This window comes from Cherax quadricarinatus, unplaced genomic scaffold (genome assembly GCF_038502225.1).
Source record: "Cherax quadricarinatus isolate ZL_2023a unplaced genomic scaffold, ASM3850222v1 Contig7, whole genome shotgun sequence".
Classification (NCBI taxonomy): domain Eukaryota; kingdom Metazoa; phylum Arthropoda; class Malacostraca; order Decapoda; family Parastacidae; genus Cherax; species Cherax quadricarinatus.
The window spans coordinates 565,777-592,893 of NW_027195033.1; the positions used below are offsets into that span (position 1 = coordinate 565,777).

Genomic DNA, 27,117 nt, shown 5'->3' on the forward strand with positions numbered 1-27,117 from the left:
ATTGAGTTGAGGCAATCACAACTGGTGTGCTCCGAGGAGGATGTTTCAAACCACGACTACTTCCACGACTATCACGACTACTACCACGACGAGGCTACGGCCGAGGAGACACCAGACATGAGGCGGTCTGATGCAGAGATCAGCCTACAGGTTGCACACTGGGTGCGTAAGGATGACTCAGAGCAGAATAATGGCCAGGCGTTGGACAAGGAATCACACCTAGCGGTGGAGCTCGTGTGGAGGGTCGAAGATAAAGCAATACCGTATTCCTGCGAGGCTGTGTTTGTGTATGAAGTGGTACAGGGAACACCAGACTCACACCAGGTTCTAGCAGAGAAAGTAGCAGCTAACTGTTCATCAGATGATATACACGATCCACATCAGGTAGTAGTGACAGTGCCTGGGGAAGTGCTGGTTCCAGGTGCAACATATCGATACTGTCTCATGTTGCTGGAACGTGGTACTGGTGACCAGGAAGCTTTCTTGCCAGGGTGCTCTGAGCCTCTCTTACTGACTGCTGCTCCTTTCACCTTACCCAAACAAAGGGGAAGCAGCCCAGTGCTACGTGTGACTAGCCTCACTGCTGGAGGAGTAGGTGGAGCACTGGTGGTACACACACGTGTGGATGGCAGTGATGGACCATGCACTTACACTCTTGCTATCGTTGCAGGGCACAGAATTGCTGCAACACGGCAACTTAATTGTTCGGAAGCACGGCATGAGTTCCCATCGCTGGCTGAAGGTCAGTATGTCGCCTGTGCTGATCCTGATGTTTCAGGCATTACCCATGACTTCAGCCATCTTGAACACCATCTGAAGGCCGCGGAGAATGTCACCACGGCTCTCCACCAGGACTTCTCCATCTGTACACCCGTAATCACCTTCACACCTTACAGAGACCAAGGAATAGGCACAGGGCCATTATTAACCCTCTTGTTTACACTGCCGGGCCTTGCATTGGTTGTCACGCTCTATGTGATAGCGAGGAGAGTGTGGCGGGGAGGTGGAGTACCCTGGCGCTGGGACCCAAGAACACAAAAGAACGGAAAATACTTTCTTTACACTGGCGAGGTTCCTACACCGTCCCTAAGTCTGGATCCCCTACCGGCAGATAACCCAGAAACCACCACTCCGGTTTAGCACTTCCGACGCTCCCGTATACAATAAGTCCTCAACTCACAAACACATTGAGAATCTAATGTATCATGTATAATACCATTATTATATCATTATTATGCACGACACATAAGGTTCCCAACATGTTCGTAAGTCGAGGAATTACTGTATTTTTAACACTAAAGTAGGCGTGCCTACAACCTACACAAGTCATTTCTAGTCCACAAATAGTCAGGCAAGTACTTCAGAGTACCTGGAAGCACCCAAGTGCTCCAGGAATATATATATATATGATCATGGTCTTGACAGGGCAGCAGTCACAGTGTCGTACACTGTCAAGAACAGATCTGGTGTTCACATACGAATTTTTTATATTGTATTAATAAGTATATTTCTTATTAAGTCTTTTTTGAGAAATATTTGTAATTTAGTATTGTGCCCAATATACTAATTGTTTATAACCAATAAATTGCTTTAACGACTAGTGATAACTAGTGAATAAGTCGGCATACTTTAAGAGGTAATAACTAAATGGTTATAACTGACCATAGTTTTTAAAGGGGTGGACCGGTAAGCCAGTGGAAGACCTTGGTCAAATGACCAAAAGCTCCAACGGCGGGTCATCGTCTGACTAAGACCCATATCAGGAAACACTTGTCTGGTTTCCTGATGAACCTTACCTAACCTTAACAGGCGTGTGAGTTTCCCTGTCACCTAATATCGTGTTTGTTTCCCCTATAATCTACCTTGTCCATAATTACTGCCGCATTTGCATTGTCTGTTTCGTAAAGTGAAGTCCAGGATCTTTCCTTAATTCATGGTATAACTTAACAAATCTTTGAGAACAGTAGTGTTGTAGACGTCTGAGTACAACTCAGACGTCTACAACACAATTTGTTAAGTTATACCATGAATTAAGGAAAGATCCTGGACTTCACTTTACGAAACAGACAATGCAAATGCGGCAGTAATTATGGACAAGGTAGATTATAGGGGAAATATAAACACGACATTAGAAAACGGGAATTGATGCGCCTCTTAAAGTTGACGCGGTGATTGTTCACATGACTGAAATTGTTACCCCGGATGGTAGACAAAATGCATTTCGACCACAGGAAAAGGGTTACAATAGAGCCTAGAACAATGAAAAATTTAAAAATAACTAATTTTCAAGGCTTTGTCGTAAATTTCACATTCTGTCATGTTATACACAGCAGCATCTCTTGTATATTGGGAATTTTTAATATACAGCCACAAATTACGAATTTTGTACTTGTACAGTTATCTGGTGTTTACTGTGGCCCAAAAGTAACTCTTAATTTTGCTTAATAATGACCCTAAAGCACATAAATAGTGATGGTGGTAATTCTTCAGAGCCTAAGAGAAGCTGTGAAGAGCTTCTCATCAGCGAAAAGTGATAATTTTCAACTTGAAGTGCGTAATTTATCAATTAAACTCTCATAGGTACGTATGTACAGGAAACATAACTTATAACACACAGGATTTATCTATGCTAAAGCAGCGCTGTTTAGCCCTTGTGGCTCAGCGCTTCATTTTTTTTTATAATAATAATAATATCCATGCTAAATCTCGGAACATATCACCTGCAGATACGCGGGGAGACTACTGTACAGGTCAGCCATTGCTAATCCGGCAAGCAAGAGTTCATTATATCTTATAAAACTGCACTGCTGTAGACCTTTCAGCAGTTATGGGGAGTGCTAAACCCATAGGAATTATACAGTGCCTGTGGGTGGGATTGGGAGGTATTCAGGTTTGATTCGGGGAGCTGGAGCACAGATTCAATTCCCTAGATCAAGAGCCCCTCACCAGCCTCAAGGAACCTCCCTCGAGGGGATCTATCAGTAGAGACGGCAGTCAAAATTAGTGCCGGATTAGCAACGGAACCAGATTAGCAACGGAACTGGATTAGCAACAGAACCGGATTAGTGACGGCTGACCTGTATGTGTAAATACTGGACTAGAAGCATTGCCTTTAGTTATAACTGTGTGTGTGTTGCCGCTGTTAAGTGTGTCCGAGGACTCTCTCTCCTTACGTATGATCTCACGCTTGTATATGTCAGAATACAACCACAAACAAGTGACATCTGAACAATAACAACGCTGCGGCTAACCAGGGGTCGAACCCGTGTTGTTTTGGCCCACTTCGTGGCGGACTAAAACAACACGGGTTCAACCCCCGGCCAGCCACAGTGTGTTGTGTACATTTACACAACACTTTCTTACACAAAGTAATTTTACATTTGTATTATCATAATGAAGCACTAAACCCTTATGGGTCACACTACACATTTGTTGTTAAGTGACTGACACTGTATGTTCAGAAACACTTGGACTTTTAGTAAACTCTTGATATAATGAACTAATAGAGGGGAGCATACAGTCAACTCTTGTATAACGCTCCTCTCTATGGTCAACGCTGCGTAACTCTTGTGGGTTTAACTCTTCTTTTTATTATAATAATAATCCTCTATATTTTTTTGTAAATGTGATTAATAAAATACACAGAGAAACCTCCACAGTACGTGCTGGTTAATTTTGGACGTGCTTATTCAGTCACATTAACAAAATGACACTGTATATAGGGTCTTTATAATAGACTGTACCTAATATTGTACCATATACACAGTTTGTTAAATTTGTTAAGTTAAAAGTACAACTTAACTAGTAGAATTTGTTACAGATGTCCGTTATACCGAGGTCCATTATATTAAAGTCTGTTATATGGAGGTCCATTATATTTAAGTCTGTTATATGGAGGTCCATTATAGTGAGGGTGTGTGTAACTGGTTTAGGCCTGTTTTTTTTTTTTTTTTACAAATTATATATATTGTTTTACATGTTAATGATCACCGTGTTAATGCTAGTTGAAAACTGTTGCCATTTGTTGCAGATGCAATATCTTGAACACCTTCACAATGTCCTAAAGGAACACCTTCACAATGTCCTAAAGGAACACCTTCACAATGTCCTAAAGGAACGCCTTCACAATGTCCTAAAGGAACACCTTCACAATGTCCTAAAGGAACACCTTCACAATGTCCTAAAGGAACACCTTCACAATGTCCTAAAGGAACACCTTCACAATGTCCTAAAGGAACACCTTCACAATGTCCTAAAGGAACACCTTCACAATGTCCTAAAGGAACACCTTCACAATGTCCTAAAGGAACACCTTCACAATGTCCTAAAGGAACACCTTTACAATGTCCTAAAGGAACACCTTTGCTGTAACTTGCATATTTAAACCACAGGTTTAAGTACATTTGAATTTATTGGCAAACTCAAGATACGTTTTAACATTAACAAAATTTAATTCAGTGCCATGAAATTTCTGAAAAAATTAAACCATGAAGCTAAAATGTTATTCGCTCTTTAGCCAATAGTGAAGCAATCGTGCTGAGTAAAATACAGGAAGTACTCGACTTACAAACACGTTCATTATATCATTATAACATTATTGTGTATATCATTATACACAATACAGGTCCTCAATGTGTCTGTAATGTGAAGACTTCCTGTATACAGTCAGTTCTCTTATAGATCTATTTTATACAACTAAGTTTTCTTGCAAATGCAGCTCAAGTCCGTCTGTAATTGAACAGCGCAGACTGTGAAGGACGGATGACGTTATGCCAACAGGTGGTGAGAAAAACTGTAGTGTCACCGCCTAATTGTTTTGTCAGGTTAACGAATAAGCTGAATGATGCAGTGATTTGAAGAAAATTAAAGTGATTGAATCAAGGAAATGAAAACAATTCGATAAGAAAATGATTCGATAATAAAGAAAATGAAAACAAGGGTACCAGTTTGGTCTCCCATAGGCCTGTCATAAGCCTCCTATAGGCCTTGCACAATTTGTATTTTTTTTATTTAAAATGTGAAGTACAGAATGGTGTGTAAAGAGCTCTCTCAGGTGTATCTAAATTGTATATTGTGATGCAGTAAACCCATATGGGGTATTCAGAGCGAACAGTGGAGGCTTGACTTTCTGTCTGATAAGTGTGGCTCAGTCTGTGATCAAGCACCAGCCCATGTGTATTTAGTGTTTTTTTTTTAGTCTGAGCCATCAAACTGGTGTGACTTTCATGACTGTCGTGACTGTCATGACTCATGACTCATGACTGTCGTGACTCATGACTCATGACTGTCGTGACTGTCGTACCTCTGAGGTTCGGCACTCGCCGCACTCTACACTTCAACAGCTTTATATTAGTGATAGTCTATTAAAAATACAACACAGTTATCACCCGCTTTATTTTTAACGGTGTTTTACGAAGCTTTAACAGAGTTTTTTGTCTTTATTTTGTAGCAAAATATCGTTCCTTACATTTACGTTTGTCATAATGTTATGTAAATACTTTACAACTGTCATGGTAATAGATAGCTTTATTTTTCCCCTGTAAAGTGTGGTAAAGCGAGAACACAGAGCGACCTTCATACTGGCGACGCTTAACGCTGTTTGCACCGAGAGTTTTATCGTGGCATTTGGCGTATAGACTTTATTGAGAAAGCCTAATAAGTCCAGTCAGGGATGATACACAATAAAGGCTAAACTTCGTTTGGTCTCTAGACTTCATTGAGAAAATTCGATAAGGTACAGTAAATGCTCGACTTACAAAAACATTGAGAATCTCCTGTAGCGTGTATATTATTATTACATCATTATTGTGTATCGTATCATTATATAGTACAGAAGGTCCTCAGATTACTTGTGTTGAAAACTTCCTGTATAGTCAATATGTGATGGTTGCAGTGAATTATTCACTGCAAACATCACGTTGTTTGGTCTTTAGACTTTGAAAATTTGATAAGTCAAGAATGATATAGTAAGGATTCACTGCAGTGTCTTTCTAGCTGTTGGTTTATGCAAATGTTGGTCCAGTGAGCTCAGTGTTGAACGTAATCTCATTACGTAAAAGGAATAATGTGACATTTTATTGTCACAATAAAACGTCACATTAGTGTCCACTTACCCAGCAGTCAGTTAGTAATTCTACCATTATCACCTTTACCTCAACTTGACAGCAAAAACGTCATTACAATGAATACTTTACTGACTCGCTTTACCATACTTGACGGCGCCATTCGCCAGTCAGACCGTGTAACTGTTGTAAATACAGAACTTTCCCATGGGAAACTGGGTTAGAATCCTTCATTTGTTAGTCATGCTCGTCAGGAGCAAGGGGCTAGTAAACCTTCTCCTGTATACATTACCAAATTTAAAAAGAGAAACTTTCGTTTTTCTTTTTAGGTCACCCAACCTCGGCGGGAGACGTCCGGTGTGTTGAAAAAAATACAGACCTGCATATTATACATTTTACAAGTCATTACCATTATCATCTCATATGCCTGTGTATGTGGTCGTATTAATAGCCTTTTTAAGCAGAACTGTGAGACCTATGCAGTTTTCTTGATGTTATATATATATGCAGTGACCACAGAGCTCGAGACTTTTTTTTTTTTTTTTTTGTAAAAGCGACTGAACAGTTGTGTTGAAAATTGAATATCAGTTGGAAATACTTTTGGAATATGTACTATTAAATTTTTATATTCTTTTTATACATATTATTCAATTTTGGATGTACTTTTTCAATCATATTTACAAAAAGATTTATAAGAGCGTCTTCCTCGTATCAAACCTGATTTTCTCCAGTCCCAGAAAAATTTTGACTATAAAATAATTACTTCCAAATAATGTGAAGTGTAAACGCATACAGTTTATACTGAGCCTGAAGAATGGAAGGCAGTATGGTTTGATCTGAGGAAGGAGAGCTCCCATTTCTTGAATCAAGAGCCCTTCACCCGCATCAACTTACACCCCTTTGACGAGTATAGATGAAATTTAAGTTGATATAATTGTGACTAGCAACAACGAAGAGGAACCTTATATCTGCCCATCCAGAACCATCGTCAAGTAACAACTTGGGGGGGAAGGGGGGGGGGTAAACAGAGAAGGTCACAAGACAACAACACAGTAGGGGGATAAAGTAATAATAGGGGTGACACTATTGTACCTCTCCCCCTACCATATCATCTCCAGACCTCCCCTCAAGGAAGGTTCTTGATCCTGGTGAGGAGCTCTTGATCTAGGGAATTGAATCTGTGCTCCAGTTCCTTGGACTGTCCCTGAATACCTTCCATCCCCACCCCACAACACTGTATAATCCTACAGGTTTAGCACTCCCCCATGATTATAATCAGACCTTCTCTACTTCTCTCTCCCCAACTGTGACTTGACAATGCTTCAGGATGGACAAGAGTGTCATCTTAAGGATGGTCTTCCAAACACACGGTATTGTGACTTGTTATTACGCTAAGTAACAATTAATCTGAAGATTAAGACACGTGCAACAGTTACGTGCCTTTACTGTTGAAATGTTCTGCCCAAACTGTGGTCTTATTCAGTCAATAACCGAGGCTGCAGGTATAGTAGTGAAATGAAAATGATGTAATCAGTCCATCAACCTGAAGAAACTGTATTTGAGGTGGTCAGTCCCTCAGGTTCATAAAATTCCAGATCATGGAGCTCAACTCTTCTCCAGGCTGAGGAACTGATCACCTCAAATACCATTGCTCCAAGGTTGATAGACTAGTTACATCATCTTCATTTCACTACTACACTACAGCCTCTGTATCCGACTGAACAAGACCTCTGTGCAAGCCAAACATTTCATCAATAAAGATGCCCAACTGTTGTACACGTCTTGATCTTCAACCTGTTAATATGTTAATCCATTTCCAACAATTAATATGTTGGGTAAACAGACACAAGCACAACTAACGTAACATTTTATTGTGGCGACGTTTCACCCTCCAGGAGCTCGGTCAAGCCATTCCTGGAGAGCAAAACGCTGCCACAATAAAGTCACGTTAGTTGCACCTGTGACCTTGTTCCAAACATTGTGGGTAATTCTACCAACATTAATGTGTCAGTCATCGTTATCATCACATTAGTCACTAACTGTGCCATATAATGTATATAGAAATGATTTATATATTTTGTAAATAGTGTGCATAGTTTTTTTAACAAAGTGTTAATAAAAGAATTATTAATAAATGTGACTTAATTTTTAATGGCAGAACCTTCCATCAGAAAATATCGAGGTTTTTCAAGAACATCATAGATACTGAAGCGGCGCTGTACGACCCTTGTGGGTTTACCACTTGGTCGTGACTAATAATAATAATATAGGTAATCCTCAATTTACTCTGGGTTACGTTCTGACGAATCCATCGTAAGTTGAAATTATCATAAGTTGAAAATATTGTAAGTTAAAAATACCGTAAGTTGAATGCGAATGTATGCTTAATAAATAATTACTGTCGCTGAATAAGCCAATAAACAAATTACTGTAACTAAATACCAGTACTGAAAAGTCAATAAATGAATACAAGTTAGGGACTTGTCACCTTCATGTTGGGTGATTTACTTAAGTTTCGTCTCCAGAGTTAGCTGCTGCCGCACCGTCATAGAGCTGAAATAGCTTAAGTTGAAGACTACCTGTTTAGCCATTCAAGGAGAGGATAGCTCAAATTCCTTGGATTAAGAGACCTTCAGTATCAAAGTACCTTGCTATACAATAGCAGATCTTTGCACAATGTTGAAAACATTAAAGCACTTCTGATCCAAGGAATTGGATCTACCCTGGATCAAACCTGATAACCTACTACTCCCCACACACCTTATAACCCATACGGGTTTAATGCTCCCTCATGAATTTAAAACAACTTTAATAAGTTTCCTGCACACATTATTATGATCCATGGAAAGAAGTAAACCCGTAGAGGCTATACACCTGGGGAATGACAGGTAATCAGGTTTGATCCAGGGAAGGGGAGGAAACCTCCGCTTACTTAGATGAAGAACCCTTGAAAGAAGCACTGTCTGGACCCCTTGACACACATAATACAGCATTATCATTTCTCTTTGTATCAAAAATTAGGACCTTGACAAAGTAAAGTGGACTCTATATGTCACTAAAAACTGTATAACAAATAATTTAGACTAGGAAAATACAGCTGAGCTTTGATTTAATACATTAAATGCTCAAGTTACAAACACATTGGGGACCTCCTGTACTGTGCATAATAAATATATAAAAATGATATTATACATATTAATATAATAATTATACATGATTCAGATGATTCTCAATGTGTTTGTAAATCAAGAAGCCGCTGTATGGGGTCGTGGGTGGGTGGTAATAGCAACTCTGGTGTATGGAGATGACGGTATTTTTCCACAATAACATAAATGCTGAATTCTTCAATTAACGCACATTGTCTGTTGATACCCAATCAATTCTTCCAGTGGAGCGTCCGCTGTATTTCCAGTCCAATAAATTGAAATCCACTAAACCAATGGTTTTCTGTATATTAAATCTCAATAAAGACTAAATTTAGAATTTTGTAAATTCTCTTTACACAAGAAAATATTCTTAAACACTTTGATAAATAGTGAGAAAAGTTGGACTGCCACGAGTAGTAAATAAAACTGTGATATCTTGACTTGCATGAAGTCCACTCATGGCTGAAATATACAGTACAACCTCGATATAAGGGACCGTTGAAATAACTGACAAAATCCAAGTAAACTGCACTCTGAATTCCTTCACTAAATCGTAATAACACGATTGCAAATAAGCCACAGAACAGGTGGGATTTGAACCCATGGCGAGTCGTAAAATTCCAAGTCACTTCATAAGCCACTCACCATGGGTTTAACCGTGGTTTAATTCCTCTAGTTTTAATTTGATCGCAGTACATTGCATGTACAGTGCCATATTACGTACTGAGAAGAGTACTTTACTGCTTTCTGCTATATTTTCGACGTTCTAATTTAACAGGGACTCAACTAATTTAACGAAGACTCGGATAATCTCCCCTACTGGTCCATTACATCAAGTTTACCGTCCAATAAAGACCTCACTACATTATTTACCACATCAGTAGATATAAACACACGTTTTAATTCTACCAAGCACATACATCCAGTAATGGTACAGTTAATAAGGCTTCTGACACTTGTTTTAAGTGAAACAGTACTGTGCAGGTATTACACTCATTAACACACTTTGCAGTTTGTCTTTCATATAATATTAAGCAATATTGAATTCATGACTGGTAAATTAACTAGTTTATGGGATAAATTGACACAACTTACTGAGTGCATTTTCAGGCGTAGCAAGCGTGTCTGTCAAGCACTTAGTGGATGAGGAATTGGATCTCTGTCATGCACTTAGTGGATGAGGAACTGGATCTCTGCCATGCACTTAGTTGATGAGGAATTGAGATCTCTGTCTTGTGTTTAGTGGATGAGCAACTGAATCCGCCATCCGCAAAGAATTATTTCTGCTACTTCCTGAAGTGGCACAGGAAGCATATCTGCCATGCGCTTAGCAGATGAGAAATTTGACCTCCACCATGTCCTGTGCTCACCCACTTGGGTTTACCACTTCACTTCGATAATAATTAAACAGGAGAGTTGAACACAATAACACTCTTGTCTTCTGACACGCTCACAATCTTACTGCTGTCCTGGCTATACTTGGCACACCACACCTGCAATAAACAAAATATCAAATAAAATTCAATAGCAAAATTCCGAACCATACACTAGTGTATTAAATACAATGTGTATATCATTATTATATCATTATTGTGTATAATATCATTTTTTTTTTTTCAACAAGTCGCCCGTCTCCCACCGAGGGCGACCCACCGAGGCAGGGCGACCCACCGAGGCAGGGCGACCCACCGAGGCAGGGCGACCCACCGAGGCAGGGCGACCCACCGAGGCAGGGCGACCCACCGAGGCAGGGCGACCCACCGAGGCAGGGCGACCCACCGAGGCAGGGCGACCCACCGAGGCAGGGCGACCCACCGAGGCAGGGCGACCCACCGAGGCAGGGTGACCCACTGAGGCAGGGCGACCCACCGAGGCAGGGTGACCCACCGAGGCAGGGCGACCCACCGAGGCAGGGCGACCCACCGAGGCAGGGCGACCCACCGAGGCAGGGCGACCCACCGAGGCAGGGCGACCCACCGAGGCAGGGCGACCCACCGAGGCAGGGCGACCCACCGAGGCAGGGTGACCCACCGAGGCAGGGTGACCCACCGAGGCAGGGTGACCCACCGAGGCAGGGTGACCCACCGAGGCAGGGTGACCCACCGAGGCAGGGTGACCCACCGAGGCAGGGTGACCCACCGAGGCAGGGTGACCCACCGAGGCAGGGTGACCCAAAAAGAAAGAAAATCCCCAAAAAGAAAATACTTTCATCATCATTCAACACTTTCACCACACTCGCACATTATCACTGTTTTTGCAGAGGTGCTCAGAATACAACAGTTTAGAAGCATATACGTATAAAGATACACAACATATCCCTCCAAACTGCCAATATCCCAAACCCCTCCTTTAAAGTGCAGGCATTGTACTTCCCATTTCCAGGACTCAAGTCCGACTATATGAAAATAACCGGTTTCCCTGAATCCCTTCACTAAATATTACCCTGCTCACACTCCAACAGATCGTCAGGTCCCAAGTACCATTCGTCTCCATTCACTCCTATCTAACATGCTTACACACGCTTGCTGGAAGTCCAAGCCCCTTGCCCACAAAACCTCCTTTACCCCCTCTCTCCAACCCTTTCGAGGACGACCCCTACCTCGCCTTCCTTCCCCTATAGATTTATATGCTTTCCATGTCATTCTACTTTGATCCATTCACTCTAAATGACCAAACCACCTCAACAACCCCTCTTCTGCCCTCTGACTAATACTTTTATTAACTCCACACCTTTTCCTAATTTCCACACTCCGAATTTTCTGCATAATATTTACACCACACATTGCCCTTAAACAGGACATCTCCACTGCCTCCAACCGTCTCCTCGCTGCTGCATTTACCACCCAAGCTTCACACCCATATAAGAGTGTTGGTACTACTATACTTTCATACATTCCCTTCTTTGCCTCCATAGATAACGTTTTTTGACTCCACATATACCTCAACGCACCACTCACCTTTTTTCCCTCATCAATTCTATGATTAACCTCATCCTTCATAAATCCATCCGCCGGCACGTCAACTCCCAAGTATCTGAAAACATTCACTTCTTCCATACTCCTCCTCCCCAATTTGATATCCAATTTTTCTTTATCTAAATCATGTGATACCCTCATCACCTTACTCTTTTCTATGTTCACTTTCAACTTTCTACCTTTACACACATTCTCAAACTCATCCACTAACCTTTGCAATTTTTCTTTAGAATCTCCCATAAGCACAGTATCATCAGCAAAAAGTAACTGTGTCAATTCCCATTTTTAATTTGATTCCCCAAAATTTAATCCCACCCCTCTCCCGAACACCCTAGCATTTACTTCTTTTACAACCCCATCTATAAATATATTAAACAACCATGGTGACATTACACATCCCTGTCTAAGACCTACTTTTACTGGGAAGTATTCTCCCTCTCTTCTACACACCCTAACCTGAGCCTCACTATCCTCATAAAAGCTCTTTACAGCATTTAGTAACTTACCACCTATTCCATATACTTGCAACATCTGCCACATTGCTCCTCTATCCACTCTATCATATGCCTTTTCTAAATCCATAAATGCAATAAAAACTTCCCTACCTAAATACTGTTCACATATATGCTTCAATGTAAACACTTGATCTACACATCCCCTACCCACTCTAAAACCTCCTTGCTCATCCGCAGTCTTACATTCTGTCTTACCTCTAATTCTTTCAATTACAACCCTACCGTACACTTTTCCTGGTATACTCAGTAAACTTATTCCTCTGTAATTTTTACAGTCTCTTTTGTCCCTCTTCCCTTTATATAAAGGGACTATACATGCTCTCCGCCAATCCCTAGGTACCTTCCCCTCTTTCATACATTTATTAAACAAAAGTACCAACCACTCCAACACTATATCCCCCCCTGCTTTTAACATTTCTGTCATGATCCCATCAGTTCCAGCTGCTTTACCCCCTTTCATTCTACGTAATGCCTCACGTACCTCCACCACACTTACATTCTGCTCTTCTTCACTCCTAAAAGATGGTATACCTCCCCGACCAGTGCATGAAATTACCGCCTCTCTTTCTTCCTTAACATTTAAAAGTTCCTCAAAATATTCTTGCCATCCACCTAATACCTCCCTCTCCCCATCTACTAACTCCCCTACTCTGTTTTTAATGGACAAATCCATACTTTCCCTAGGCTTTCTTAACTTGTTTAACTCACTCCAAAAATTTTTCTTATTTTCATTAAAATTTCTTGACAGTGCCTCTCCCACTCTATCATCTGCTCTCCTTTTGCACTCTCTCACCACTCTCTTTACCTTTCTTTTACTCTCCATATACTCTGCTTTTCTTATAACACTTCTGCTTTGTAAAAACCTCTCATAAGCTACCTTTTTCTCTTTTATCACACCCTTTACTTCATCATTCCACCAATCACTCCTCTTTCCACCTGCCCCCACCCTCCTATAACCACAAACTTCTGCCCCACATTCTAATACTGCATTTTTAAAACTATTCCAACCCTCTTCAACCCCCCCCACTACTCATCTTTGCACTAGCCCACCTTTCTGCCAATAGTTGCTTATATCTCACCCGAACTTCCTCCTCCCTTAGTTTATGCACTTTCACCTCCCTCTTACTTGTTGTTGCCACCTTCCTCTTTTCCCATCTACCTCTTACTCTAACTGTAGCTACAACTAAATAATGATCCGATATATCAGTTGCCCCTCTATAAACATGTACATCCTGGAGCCTACCCATCAACCTTTTATCCACCAATACATAATCTAATAAACTACTTTCATTATGTGCTACATCATACCTTGTATATTTATTTATCCTCTTTTTCATAAAATATGTATTACTTATTACCAAATCTCTTTCTACACATAGCTCAATTAAAGGCTCCCCATTTACATTTACCCCTGGCACCCCAAATTTACCTACTACTCCCTCCATAACATTTTTACCCACTTTAGCATTGAAATCCCCAACCACCATTACTCTTCACACTTGATTCAAAACTCCCCATGCATTCACTCAACATTTCCCAAAATCTCTCTCTCCCCTCTACACTTCTCTCTTCTCCAGGTGCATACACGCTTATTATAACCCACTTTTCACATCTAATCTTTATTTTACTCCACATAATCCTTGAATTAATACATTTATAGTCTCTCTTTTCCTGCCATAGCTTATCCTTCAACATTATTGCTACTCCTTCTTTAGCGCTAACTCTATTTGAAACCCCTGACCTAATCCCATTTATTCCTCTCCACTGAAACTCTCCCACCCCCTTCAGCTTTGTTTCACTTAAAGCCAGGACATCCAGCTTCCTCTCATTCATAACATCCACAATCATCTCTTTCTTATCATTTGCACAACATCCACGCACATTCAGACTTCCCACACTGACAATTTTCTTCTTCTTATTCTTTTTAGTAATCTTTACAGGAAAAGAGGTTACTAGCCCATTGTTCCCGGCATTTTAGTTGACTTTTACAACACGCATGGCTTACGGAGGAAAGATTCTTATTCCACTTCCCCATGGATATAAAAGGAAAAGTAATAAGACCAAGAACTATTAAGATAAAATCAAAGAAAACTCAGATGAGTGTGTATAAATAAACGTGTACATGTATGTGTAGTGTGACCTAAGTGTAAGTAGAAGTAGCAAGACGTACCTGTAATCTTGCATATTTATGAGACAGACAAAAGACATCAGCAATACTACCATCATGTAAAACAATCACAGGCTTCGTTTTACACTCACTTGGCAGGACGGTAGTACCTCCCTGGGTGGTTGCTGTCTACCAACCTACTACCTATAATATAATATAATATAATATAATATAATATAATATATTATTATGTATAATTCAGGAGGTCCCCAATGTGTTCGTAAGTTGTGGACTTACTGTATCAAACGACTTATATTTGGCATTACTTTATAACTCCCAGAGGACAAAAATCATTTCCAAACGACCACAAGAGGCCTACATCACCCTAAGTCAGTACTGTTTATTACAATTATATAGGCAATGCTCGACTTACAAATGTTGAAGTGAACACATTGTAAATTGAAAATACTTTAAGATGAATATGAATGATACGGCAAATAAATGATTGTCACTGAGTAAGTCAATAAACAAATAATTAATGAAACTAAATACAAGTATTGAAAAGTAAGTAATTGAGTACAAGTCAGGAACTTGTTACCTTCATGTTGGGTAGTTATCTTAAGTTACATCTCCAGAGTAACTGCTGCCGCACCGTTCAAAAGTCAAAATAACATGAGTCCAGGAGCACCTGTATTTATTAATGGTATAAAATACAGTGGTACCTCGAGTTACGAACTCAATTTGTTCCAGAAGGCTGTTCTAGTGGCGATACTGAACGAATTTGTTCCCATAAGGAATAATGTACAGTGGAGCCTCAAATATCGAACTTTCTTCGGTCCAGAAGGCTGTTTGAGTGCCTTTACCGAATGAATTTATTCCCATCGGGAATAATGTAAATTAGATTAGTCCATTTCAGACCCTCAAAAATACACTTATAAAAGCACTTACAAATGTACATTTACATAATTGGTCGTGTTGGGAGCAGTCTGATTTTTGAGGTTCCACTGTATATTACATTAGTACATCTCAGACCCCCAAAAATACACTTACATAATTATTCAAGTTGGGTACTCAAGGTACCATTGTACTAACAACAGGGAGGAAGAGGCTAATAACCTCTTCTATATAAATTACGCAATGTAAAAGGGAGAAAAAACTTCACAGGTCTTTTTTTTTTTCGGGTCACCCGGCCTTGGTGGGACACAGCCAGAGTTTTAAAAAAAAAAAATACTGATTTGATGAATATAACAACGATGATCCCTGGTGGGGGGGTCAATATATACATATCAATTAATCTTTCGAGTTTGTGTCTTCATGTGGGTTATTATTAAGCACTATCGCAGATACAGTGGTACCCTGAGTTTCGTACACCTCCCGACTCAAACAATTATGTAAGGGTAATATTGTAAGTACTTTTGTAAGTGTATTTTTGGGGGTCTGAACCGGACTAATTTAATTTACATTATTCCTTATGGAAATAAATTCATTTGGTAATGGCCCTCGAACAGCCGTCTGGGACGAATTATGGCTGAAACTTGAGGTACCGCTGTGTATAAAACGAGGTGATGACCAAAATTAATGATGAGGTCATAAGTTTGGAACTACAGATCAACAACGAATCAACAAACCTTTACCAAACTTACTTATTTGCAGCAACGTTTTGCCCTCCAGAAGCTTTGTCAAGCCACTCCTGAAGAGCGAAACATTGCCACAATAAAATGTCACATCAGTTGGGCTCGTGTTCTTTTATCTAACATATTGTCAGTAATTCGACCAATACTCACATTACAAACGCATACGCCAATACTGACCTGGTCGTGGTGATCCTTGAAGGTGTGGACGCAATTTCGCTGAGCGAAATCCCACACTTTGACGGTGTGGTCGGAAGACGAGGACGTGAAATGTTGCTGGTCGGGAGCAAAGTCCACACTCAACACCCAGGAGCCGTGGCCGGACAGTGTACACGCCAGGTTGCTGCTCTTGCTGGTGATAAACAAAATTGTATTAACGTTGGTAGAATTACCGACAATACGTTCAGTAAATGGTCACAAGTGCGACTAATATGGCATTTTATTGTGGCAACATTTCACTCTCCAGGAGCTTCATCAAGCTTGATAAAGCTTGATAAAGCTTCCGGAGAGTAAAACTTTGCCGCAATAAAATGTCACATTAGTTGTACTTGTGTCCTTTTACTTAACATAAACAAAGTTATTTAGCATACTAAGTCTGACTCGGTATCATCTAGAATGTTCTTCACATAAACCACAAACGGTACTTTTAACAAACGAATACAGTGCGTCAACTTACGAAAAAGTTAAGAATCTTTTGTATTGTGCATATCATTATTATATTATTATTGTGTATATTATTATTATATAATTATTATACACAATTCAGGAGCTCCCAATATGTTCGTAAGTCAAAGACTTACTATAATCACACAAATCCAGAGGATTTTTCTATTATCAAATGGAACAAATCCAAAGTTCTCATAGACAGCTAGGAGTATTTTGTAATGCAAGGACAGATGAAGGTCATGTGAACTATGATGCCAACACACTTTAGGCAACATAGCTATTCACTGAATGATGGTGAATGACTTTGCGTTTTATGCTCCAGTTAGCCAACCTTGCCGAGAGACGCCCAGCGTGTCGAAAATAAAAGCTGGTAATAGAAGTAGTACATCTTTTATTAACATGAGAGTTATTCACAGTATTCATCCGCAGGTGGTCCATTAAAATCCAGCTGGTTGTGATGTATGGTCGCTCGGAATGCTTCACACAATAACCAGCTTTCTTTGGCTCGTACAATTGCAATTAACAAACTTTGTTTCTACAAAGTGTATAAATGTATATAAACTACAACACAGATAAACTACAACACAGATAAACTACAACACAGATAAACTACAACACAACTAAACTACAACACAGATAAACTACAACACAGATAAACTACAACACAGATAAACTACAACACAGATAAACTACAACACAGATAAACTACAACACAGATAAACTACAACACAGATAAACTACAACACAGATAAACTACGTACTATACAGAAAGTCCATTACGATGGAAAGGATTTCAGGCAGCCTTAAAACTATTAACTAAAGTATGAGAATACGAATACTTACATTGTGATGAAAACGTTGTAACTCAAAAATATCGTAAAGCAAAAATATCGTAAGTTGAAAATATTGTAAGTCAAATATGAATGTGATACGCTAAATAAATACTAAATAACTACTGTCATTGAATAAATCAATCAATAAATAATTTCTGTAACTAACTACATACATACCAGTATTGAAAATAAAATAAATACACGTTAGAGACTTGCCACCTCCAGGCTGGATAATTATCTTCAGTTCCATCTCCAGGGTACAGTGGTACCCATCATCTCCAGAGTACAGTGGTACCCATCATCTCCAGAGTACAGTGGTACCCATCATCTCCAGGGTACAGTGGTACCCATCATCTCCAGGGTACAGTGGTACCCATCATCTCCAGAGTACAGTGGTACCCATCATCTCCAGAGTACAGTGGTACCCATCATCTCCAGAGTACAGTGGTACCCATCATCTCCAGAGTACAGTGGTACCCATCATCTCCAGGGTACAGTGGTACCCATCATCTCCAGGGTACAGTGGTACCCATCATCTCCAGAGTACAGTGGTACCCATCATCTCCAGAGTACAGTGGTACCCATCATCTCCAGAGTACAGTGGCACCCATCATCTCCAGGGTACAGTGGTACCCAGTTTCATCTCCAGGGTACAGTGGTACCCAGTTTCATCTCCAGGGTACAGTGGTACCCAGTTTCATCTCCAGAGTACAGAGGTACCCATCATCTCCAGGGTACAGTGGTACCCAGTTTCATCTCCAGGGTACAGTGGTACCCAGTTTCATCTCCAGAGTACAGTGGTACCCAGTTTCATCTCCAGAGTACAGTGGTACCCAGTTTCATCTCCAGGGTACAGTGGTACCCAGTTTCATCTCCAGAGTACAGTGGTACCCAGTTTCATCTCCAGAGTACAGTGGTACCCAGTTTCATCTCCAGGGTACAGTGGTACCCAGTTTCATCTCCAGAGTACAGTGGTACCCAGTTTCATCTCCAGAGTACAGTGGTACCCAGTTTCATCTCCAGAGTACAGAGGTACCCATCATCTCCAGGGTACAGTGGTACCCAGTTTCATCTCCAGAGTACAGTGGTACCCAGTTTCATTTCCAGAGTACAGTGGTACCCAGTTTCATCTCCAGAGTACAGTGGTACCCAGTTTCATCTCCAGAGTACAGAGGTACCCATCATCTCCAGGGTACAGTGGTACCCAGTTTCATCTCCAGAGTACAGTGGTACCCAGTTTCATTTCCAGAGTACAGTGGTACCCAGTTTCATTTCCAGAGTACAGTGGTACCCAGTTTCATCTCCAGAGTACAGTGGTACCCAGTTTCATTTCCAGAGTACAGTGGTACCCAGTTTCATTTCCAGAGTACAGTGGTACCCAGTTTCATTTCCAGAGTACAGTGGTACCCATCATCTCCAGGGTACAGTGGCACCCATCATCTCCAGAGTACAGTGGTACCCAGTTTCATTTCCAGAGTATAGTGGTACCCAGAGTTTCGGCCATAATTCGTTCCAGAAGGCTGATCAAGTGCCATTAAGAAACAAATATGTTCCCATAAAGAATAGTGTAAATTAGATTAGTCACACCCCCAAAAATACACTTACAATAATACACTTACATAATTGTTCAAGTCGGGAGCTGTACGAAACTCGGGGTACCATTGTAATTGTTTTTACATCATCGTATAGTTCAAATATATTAAGTCGAACCAATGTAAGTCGAGCACCTGTAGTACACAACGATTTCTGGGCTATGCATGTTATTTCTGAAACGGCGAAAGCATCAACAATTCATCAAAATATTTGCCGGTGATGTCCTATATCGATACAATTTAATTTCTTACTGCAGTATACAAAATGTAGTTTGTATGCTAATTAAATATTTTTAGGCATGACAGAAAGCCACTAGCGTGAGGTGCACTAGTGTGAGGTGCACTAGCGTGAGGTGCACTAGCGTGAGGTGCACTAGCGTGAGGTGCACTAGCATGAGGTGCACTAGCGTGCGGTGCACTAGCATGAGGTGCACTAGCATGAGGTGCACTAGCGTGAGGTGCACTAGCATGAGGTGCACTAGCGTGAGGTGCACTAGCGTGAGGTGCACTAACGTGAGGTGCACTAGCATGAGGTGCACTAGCGTGAGGTGCACTAGCGTGAGGTGCACTAGCATGAGGTGCACTAGCATGAGGTGCACTAGCGTGAGGTGCACTAGCGTGAGGTGCACTAGCGTGAGGTGCACTAGCGTGAGGTGCACTAGCGTGAGGTGCACTAGCATGAGGTGCACTAGCGTGAGGTGCACTAGCGTGAGGTGCACTAGCGTGAGGTGCACTAGCATGAGGTGCACTAGCATGAGGTGCACTAACATGAGGTGCACTAGCGTGAGGTGCACTAGCGTGAGGTGCACTAGCGTGAGGTGCACTAGCGTGAGGTGCACTAGCGAGAGGTGCACTAGCGTGAGGTGCACTAGCGTGAGGTGCACTAGCATGAGGTGCCCTAGTGTGAGGTGAACTAGCATGAGGTGCACTAGCATGAGGTGAACTAGCATGAGGTGCACTAGCATGAGGTGCACTAGCATGAGGTGAACTAGTGTGAGGTGCACTAGCATGAGGTGCACTAGCATGAGGTGCACTAGCATGAGGTGCACTAGCATGAGGTGAAGTAGCATGAGGTGCACTAGCGTGAGGTGCACTAGCGTGAGGTGCACTAGCGTGAGGTGCACTAGCGTGAGGTGCACTAGCGTGAGGTGCACTAGCGTGAGGTGCACTAGTGTGAGGTGCACTAGCGTGAGGTGCACTAGCGTGAGGTGCACTAGTGTGAGGTGCACTAGCGTGAGGTGCACTAGCATGAGGTGCACTAGCGTGAGGTGCACTAGCGTGAGGTGCACTAGCGTGAGGTGCACTAGCGTGAGGTGCACTAGCGTGAGGTGCACTAGCGTGAGGTGCACTAGCATGAGGTGCACTAGCGTGAGGTGCACTAGCGTGAGGTGCACTAGCGTGAGGTGCACTAGCGTGAGGTGCACTAGCATGAGGTGCCCTAGTGTGAGGTGAACTAGCATGAGGTGCACTAGCATGAGGTGAACTAGCATGAGGTGCACTAGCATGAGGTGCACTAGCATGAGGTGAACTAGTGTGAGGTGCACTAGCATGAGGTGCACTAGCATGAGGTGCACTAGCATGAGGTGCACTAGCATTAGGTGAAGTAGCATGAGGTGCACTAGCGTGAGGTGCACTAGCGTGAGGTGCACTAGCGTGAGGTGCACTAGCGTGAGGTGCACTAGCGTGAGGTGCACTAGCGTGAGGTGCACTAGCGTGAGGTGCACTAGCGTGAGGTGCACTAGCGTGAGGTGCACTAGCGTGAGGTGCACTAGCGTGAGGTGCACTAGCGTGAGGTGCACTAGCGTGAGGTGCACTAGCGTGAGGTGCACTAGCGTGAGGTGCACTAGCGTGAGGTGCACTAGCGTGAGGTGCACTAGCGTGAGGTGCACTAGCGTGAGGTGCACTAGCGTGAGGTGCACTAGCGTGAGGTGCACTAGCGAGAGGTGCACTAGCGTGAGGTGCACTAGCGTGAGGTGCACTAGCATGAGGTGCCCTAGTGTGAGGTGAACTAGCATGAGGTGCACTAGCATGAGGTGAACTAGCATGAGGTGCACTAGCATGAGGTGCACTAGCATGAGGTGAACTAGTGTGAGGTGCACTAGCATGAGGTGCACTAGCATGAGGTGCACTAGCATGAGGTGCACTAGCATGAGGTGAAGTAGCATGAGGTGCACTAGCGTGAGGTGCACTAGCGTGAGGTGCACTAGCGTGAGGTGCACTAGCGTGAGGTGCACTAGCGAGAGGTGCACTAGCGTGAGGTGCACTAGCGCGAGGTGCACTAGAATGAGGTGCACTAGCATGAGGTGCACTAGCGTGAGGTGCACTAGCGTGAGGTGCACTAGTATGAGGTGCACTAGCTTGAGGTGCACTAGTATGAGGTGCACTTTGGGTAGACTGATCCTAATACCTACAGAATACAGATAAAGAAGACATGGATTATTTAGACAATTACCTTAAACCTGTATAAACCCAAGCTACCACAACTGTAGCTTGGGTTTATTATGTATTATAGCTGTATTCTCTTGTACTATTCACACATCACACATTCATGTGATATCCTGTATCACTACAGTCAATCACTTTAAAAACTACACAGACCCAGACTACAGCATCAGATACAGTAATTGTATTATGTTGTATTACTTACATGTCGTACATTTTCATGTGACCGTCATCGGCGGCTGTGAGAAGGAGCTGCGAGTCAGGAGAGAAGGTGATGGAGCGAATCGTCATGGCGTGTCCCTCTAGGGTATGCACCAACTTGCCACTCTCCACATCAAAAACGTTGATGAAGCCGTCAATTGCTCCGCTGGCGATGTATTTCCCATCTCGACTCTAAAGACAAAGATTAATTGCCCTAGATATGGTAACCATATCAGGGCCACCCTGCCTTGGTAGGAATCGGCCAGTGTGATAATAAAAATAAAATCTAGGGCAAAAAAAATTTCCCTCGTAATGGAAAACGGTCATGACGACGACTCTGTTTCTTGGATTAATTGCTCAGCACAAACATGAAAAAATCCTGTATACAGTGGTACCTCGGGATACAAACACCTCAATACACAAACAATTATGTAAGTGTATTTATGTAAGTGCTTTTGTAAATGTATTTTTGGGGGTCTGAATCGGATTAATGTAATTTACATTATTCCTTATGGGAACAAATTCGTTTGGTAACGGCACTCAAACAGCCTTCTGGAACGAATTAAATTCGTATCCCAAGGTACCACGGTATACAACTTCCGTGGAAGGTTATGAGAGTTTTTATAAATGTGGCGTAAAAGGCGCCCCAGACAGGGAAGAATCAGATGAGAAACAACAGTCTTGTGTCATGCTAAAACTCTCTCTGTTTATGTTTTTAAGTAACATCAAAAATAGTTCAAATGGAGTAATTCTTTTTGGAAATGTTTAGTTATTTCTCATAATTTATGGTTATTTTTCTTAATTTGTAGCTATTTATCCATTTTTATTCATTTTTTGTTATTTTTGATCATTTATATTTTTTCTGTATTTTTTAGTCATTTTTCGTGATTTTAAGTTATTTACGTGAAAATGTAATGAGGCAGGTCAGGTGAACAGGTGACGGTGAAAGTTAGGTAAACAGGTTTGACTCAAAGAGGGAGAGGGTAGCTCCAACACTTTGGATCAAGAGCCCTCCTCTGGCCTTGAGGCACTGGCACTCCTTGCAAGGAGTGTCACTACAGTATAACATCACCTGGTAACTCACATATGCAATTGAGTAGGTAAATCGTCCTCTTGTGTCTAAAGTTGTCACGTGACGTCCACCATCCACTGAATAGACATTGATCTTCCCGGCATGATTTCCTGAAGCTATGAGACTACCCTCAGGAGAAAATACCACCGACCAGGCTTCAACAGGGCCACAGTCAATCATGTGCAGCTGAAAAGAATTGACCTTTAACCTCAGGCTTCAACAGGGCCACAGTTGATCATGTGAAGCTAGAAAGAACTGACCTTTAACCTCAAACAGATTAAGTCATTTAGAAAACCCACAAGTCCTTCAGCCCAGAGTAGACCCCAGGTTGGGGGACCGATTACCTCAAACTCCTCCTCATCTACCACCATTCACGTCTGTACCGGTGTTACGAACATAGCCTGATGGCCCTCGGGTGTTAGTGCTTTTCGTAACAAATGAACGGGATAATCATGTCGAGGGGGCATCACTCATAGAAGGAAAAGGCATTATCACAGTTCCTGGTTAATTTAGTAATTACCTTAATAACCACTTATATTTAATGACTTAAATTATTTAATACATTACAACTTTCTCATATCAACATTATGAGTTTGACATGTGTCACACGTCTCATTATCACCTCACTGTAATAAACTTAGTACAGTGGACCCCCGCATAGCGAACGCCTTGCATAGCGAACAATCCGCATAGCGGACGCTTTGTTCGCTAAAATTTTGCCCCGCATAGTGGACAAAAACCCGCTCAGCGGCCTTCGTCCGAGACGCGTCCAATGTGCGCCCTCAGCCAGCCTCACATGTGCCGCCCGTCCCATTGTTTACCAGCCAGCCTCCGCGGTAACATTCAAGCATACACTCGGAATATTTCGTATTATTACAGTGTTTTCGGTGCTGTTTCTGGAAAATAAGTGACCATGGGCCCCAAGAAAGCTTCTAGTGCCAACCCTACACCTCAAAGGGTAAGAATACCCATTGAAATGAAGAAAGAGATCATTGATAAGTATGAAAGTGGAGTACGTATCACCGACCTGGTCAGGTTGTACAAGAAACCAAAATCAACCATCTCTTCTATTGTGGGCAAGAAAACGGCAATCAAGGAAGCTGTTGTTGCCAAAGGTTTAACTGTGTTTTCGAAACAAAGATCGCAAGTGATGGAAGATGTTGAGAGACTCTTATTGGTGTGGATAAATGAAAAACAGCTAGCAGGAGATAGCGTCTCTCAAGCGATCATATGTGAAAAGGCTAGGAAGTTGCATGACGATTTAATTAAAAAAATGCCTGCAACTAGTGATGATGTGAGTGAATTTAAGGCCAGCAAAGGTTGGTTTGAGAGATTTAAGAAGCGTAGTGGCATCCATAGTGTGATACGGCATGGTGAGGCTGCCAGTTCGGACCACAAAGCGGCTGAAAAATATGTGCATGAATTCAAGGAGTACATAGAAACTGAAGGACTGGAACCTGAACAAGTGTTTAATTGTGATGAAACAGGCCTGTTCTGGAAGAAAATGCCAAGCAGGACCTACATTACTCAGGAGGAAAAGGCACTCCCAGGACATAAGCCTATGAAAGACAGGCTTACTTTGTTGATGTGTGCCAATGCTAGTGGTGATTGCAAAGTTAAGCCTTTATTAGTGTATCACTCTGAAACTCCCAGAGCGTTCAGGCAAAAGAATGTCCTCAAGGATAATTTGTGTGTGCTGTGGAGGGCAAACAGTAAGGCATGGGTCACTAGGGAATTTTTCTATAACTGGTTACACCATGCATTTGCCCCCAATGTGAAAGATTACCTAACTGAAAAGAAATTAGACCTTAAGTGCCTCCTGGTGTTAGACAATGCCCCTGGTCATCCTACAGACGTGGCAGAGCGACTTTATGGGGACATGAGCTTCATTAAGGTGAAGTTTTTGCCTCCTAATACCACTCCTCTCCTGCAGCCCATGGACCAGCAGGTCATTTCCAACTTCAAGAAACTGTACACAAAAGCTCTGTTTCAAAAGTGCTTTGAAGTGACCACAGACACTCGATTGACTCTAAAAGAGTTTTGGAAGGATCACTTTAATATCCTCAATTGTGTAAACCTTATAGGTAAGGCTTGGGAGGGAGTGACTAAGAGAACCTTGAACTCTGCTTGGACGAAACTGTGGCCAGAATGTGTAGACAAAAGGGATTTTGAAGGGTTTGAGGCTAACCCTGAGAGTAGTAGTATACCAGTTGAGGAATCAATTGTGGAATTGGGGAAGTCCTTGGGGTTGGAGGTTAGTGGGGAGGATGTGGAAGAGTTGGTGGAGGAGGACAATGAAGAACTAACCACTGATGAGCTGATAGATCAACTTCAAGAGCAAGAGGCCAGACCTGGGGAAACTGGTTCAAAGGAGGGGAGAGAGAAATTGAAGGAATTGCCTACTTCAAAGATTAAGGAAATGTGTGCAAAATGGCTTGAAGTGCAAACCTTTTTTGATGAAAATCACCCTCACACAGCTATTGCAAGCCGTGCTGGTGACTGTTACAATGACACTGTTGTGAACCACTTTAGACAAATCATAAAGGAACGAGAGGTACAGGCCACTATGGACAGATATGTTGTGCGAAAGAAGTCCAGTGACTCTGAAGCTGGTCCTAGTGGCATTAAAAGAAGAAGGGAAGTAACCCCAGAAAAGGACTTGCTACCTCAAGTCCTAATGGAAGGGGATTCCCCTTCTAAACACTAACACTCTCTCTCCCCTCCTCCCATCTCATCAATCATCACCAGATCTTCAATAAAAGTAAGTGTCATGTAATTGTGCATGCCTTTTTCAGTTTGTGTGTACTAAAATTAACATTTTTTTGTGGTAAAAAAATTTTTTTTTCATACTTTTGGGTGTCTTGCACGGATTAATTTTATTTCCATTATTTCTTATGGGGAAAATTAATTCGCATAGCGAACATTTCGCATAACGGCCAGCCCTCTTGCACGGATTAAGTTCGCTATGCGGGGGTCCACTGTAGTTACAAAGGCTCTCTGTGAGTCAGGAAATACGGGTATGTACAAACACTGGCATTCTTTAAAAACTCAAACACACTACTGTTAAGAGATATTCCACAGAGTTCAGTCTCCGATAATTCCTCTTATAGCACTGAGACTTGCTCACTTATTCTTAGTTTCTTTATGAGACTCTCAACCGCCTTCTCCGACCGAAATAAACTCTTTCCACGAAAGTCTTGGTAGCTTCAAGGGAGGTGAATGGTGGTTTTTAGCTGGATATTTCCCAAGACCCTTCCTGGTCCAGAGGAAAATAGGAACTGAATAAGGTGAGGCTTTACCAGCCAACTTTGACTCGGTCGGAGCCGGGGTTGAGCGGCTCAAAACGCCTACTGGTGCTTAGCCAGGTCGCACCACCAGTTAGACTAATTAAACAACCTACCTATGTACAAAGCTAAATAATATACAGGCAGATAATACAGTGGACCCCCGGTATTTGATGGCATCGGGATTCGATAAATCCGGTATTCGATGCATTATATCACAAAAAATTTTCCTCGGTATTCGATTGAAAACCCGGTATTCGATACGATTCGTACGAGACCTGTCCACATGTGGCCTGAACTGCCCCTTGTGTGCCAGTGTTTACAAGCCAGCCAGTGTGCGCGCATCTAAGGATACATTCAGTACATTCCATATTATCCATATTATCACTGTGTTTGGTGCTTGTTTCTGCAAAATAAGTCACCATGGGCCCCAAGAAAGCTTCTAGTGCCAACCCTGTGGTAAAAAGGGTGAGAATTAGTATGGAAATTAAGAAAGATTTTGAAGGGTTTGGGGCTAACCCTGAGAAGCCTATACCAGTTGTGGAATACATTGTGCCTACATCAAAAATTAAGGAAATGTGTGCACAGTGG

General features: G+C 41.9%; 2 protein-coding genes across 6 annotated transcripts in view; one reads left to right on the plus strand and one right to left on the minus strand.

The window, feature by feature from the left end:
• The window catches only part of LOC128700985 (leucine-rich repeat neuronal protein 3), a 120,260-nt gene extending 112,063 nt beyond the window's left edge, over window positions 1-8,197 (plus strand). For 3 of the 4 annotated variants that reach the window (XM_070079727.1, XM_070079728.1, XM_053794520.2), the window contains one exon: window positions 1-8,197. In XM_070079727.1, the coding sequence (XP_069935828.1) occupies window positions 1-1,140 (1,140 nt within the window). In that variant the 3' untranslated portion in view covers window positions 1,141-8,197. The other variant, XR_011391004.1, reaches the window with a different exon arrangement.
• Window positions 8,187-27,117, minus strand: part of LOC128700986 (superkiller complex protein 8) — a 24,326-nt gene continuing 5,395 nt past the window's right edge. Inside the window, exons 4-8 of one of the 2 annotated variants that reach the window (XR_011391005.1) lie at window positions 23,255-23,428; window positions 22,175-22,362; window positions 16,617-16,788; window positions 9,087-10,701; window positions 8,187-9,033 (exon numbers count right to left, since the gene is read on the minus strand). Coding sequence is in view for 1 of the 2 variants with exons in the window: in XM_053794522.2 (XP_053650497.1) it covers window positions 10,612-10,701; window positions 16,617-16,788; window positions 22,175-22,362; window positions 23,255-23,428 (624 nt within the window). In the remaining variant the exon portion in view is untranslated. Of the gene's footprint in view, window positions 10,702-16,616; window positions 16,789-22,174; window positions 22,363-23,254; window positions 23,429-27,117 lie in introns of both variants that reach the window. The other variant, XM_053794522.2, reaches the window with a different exon arrangement.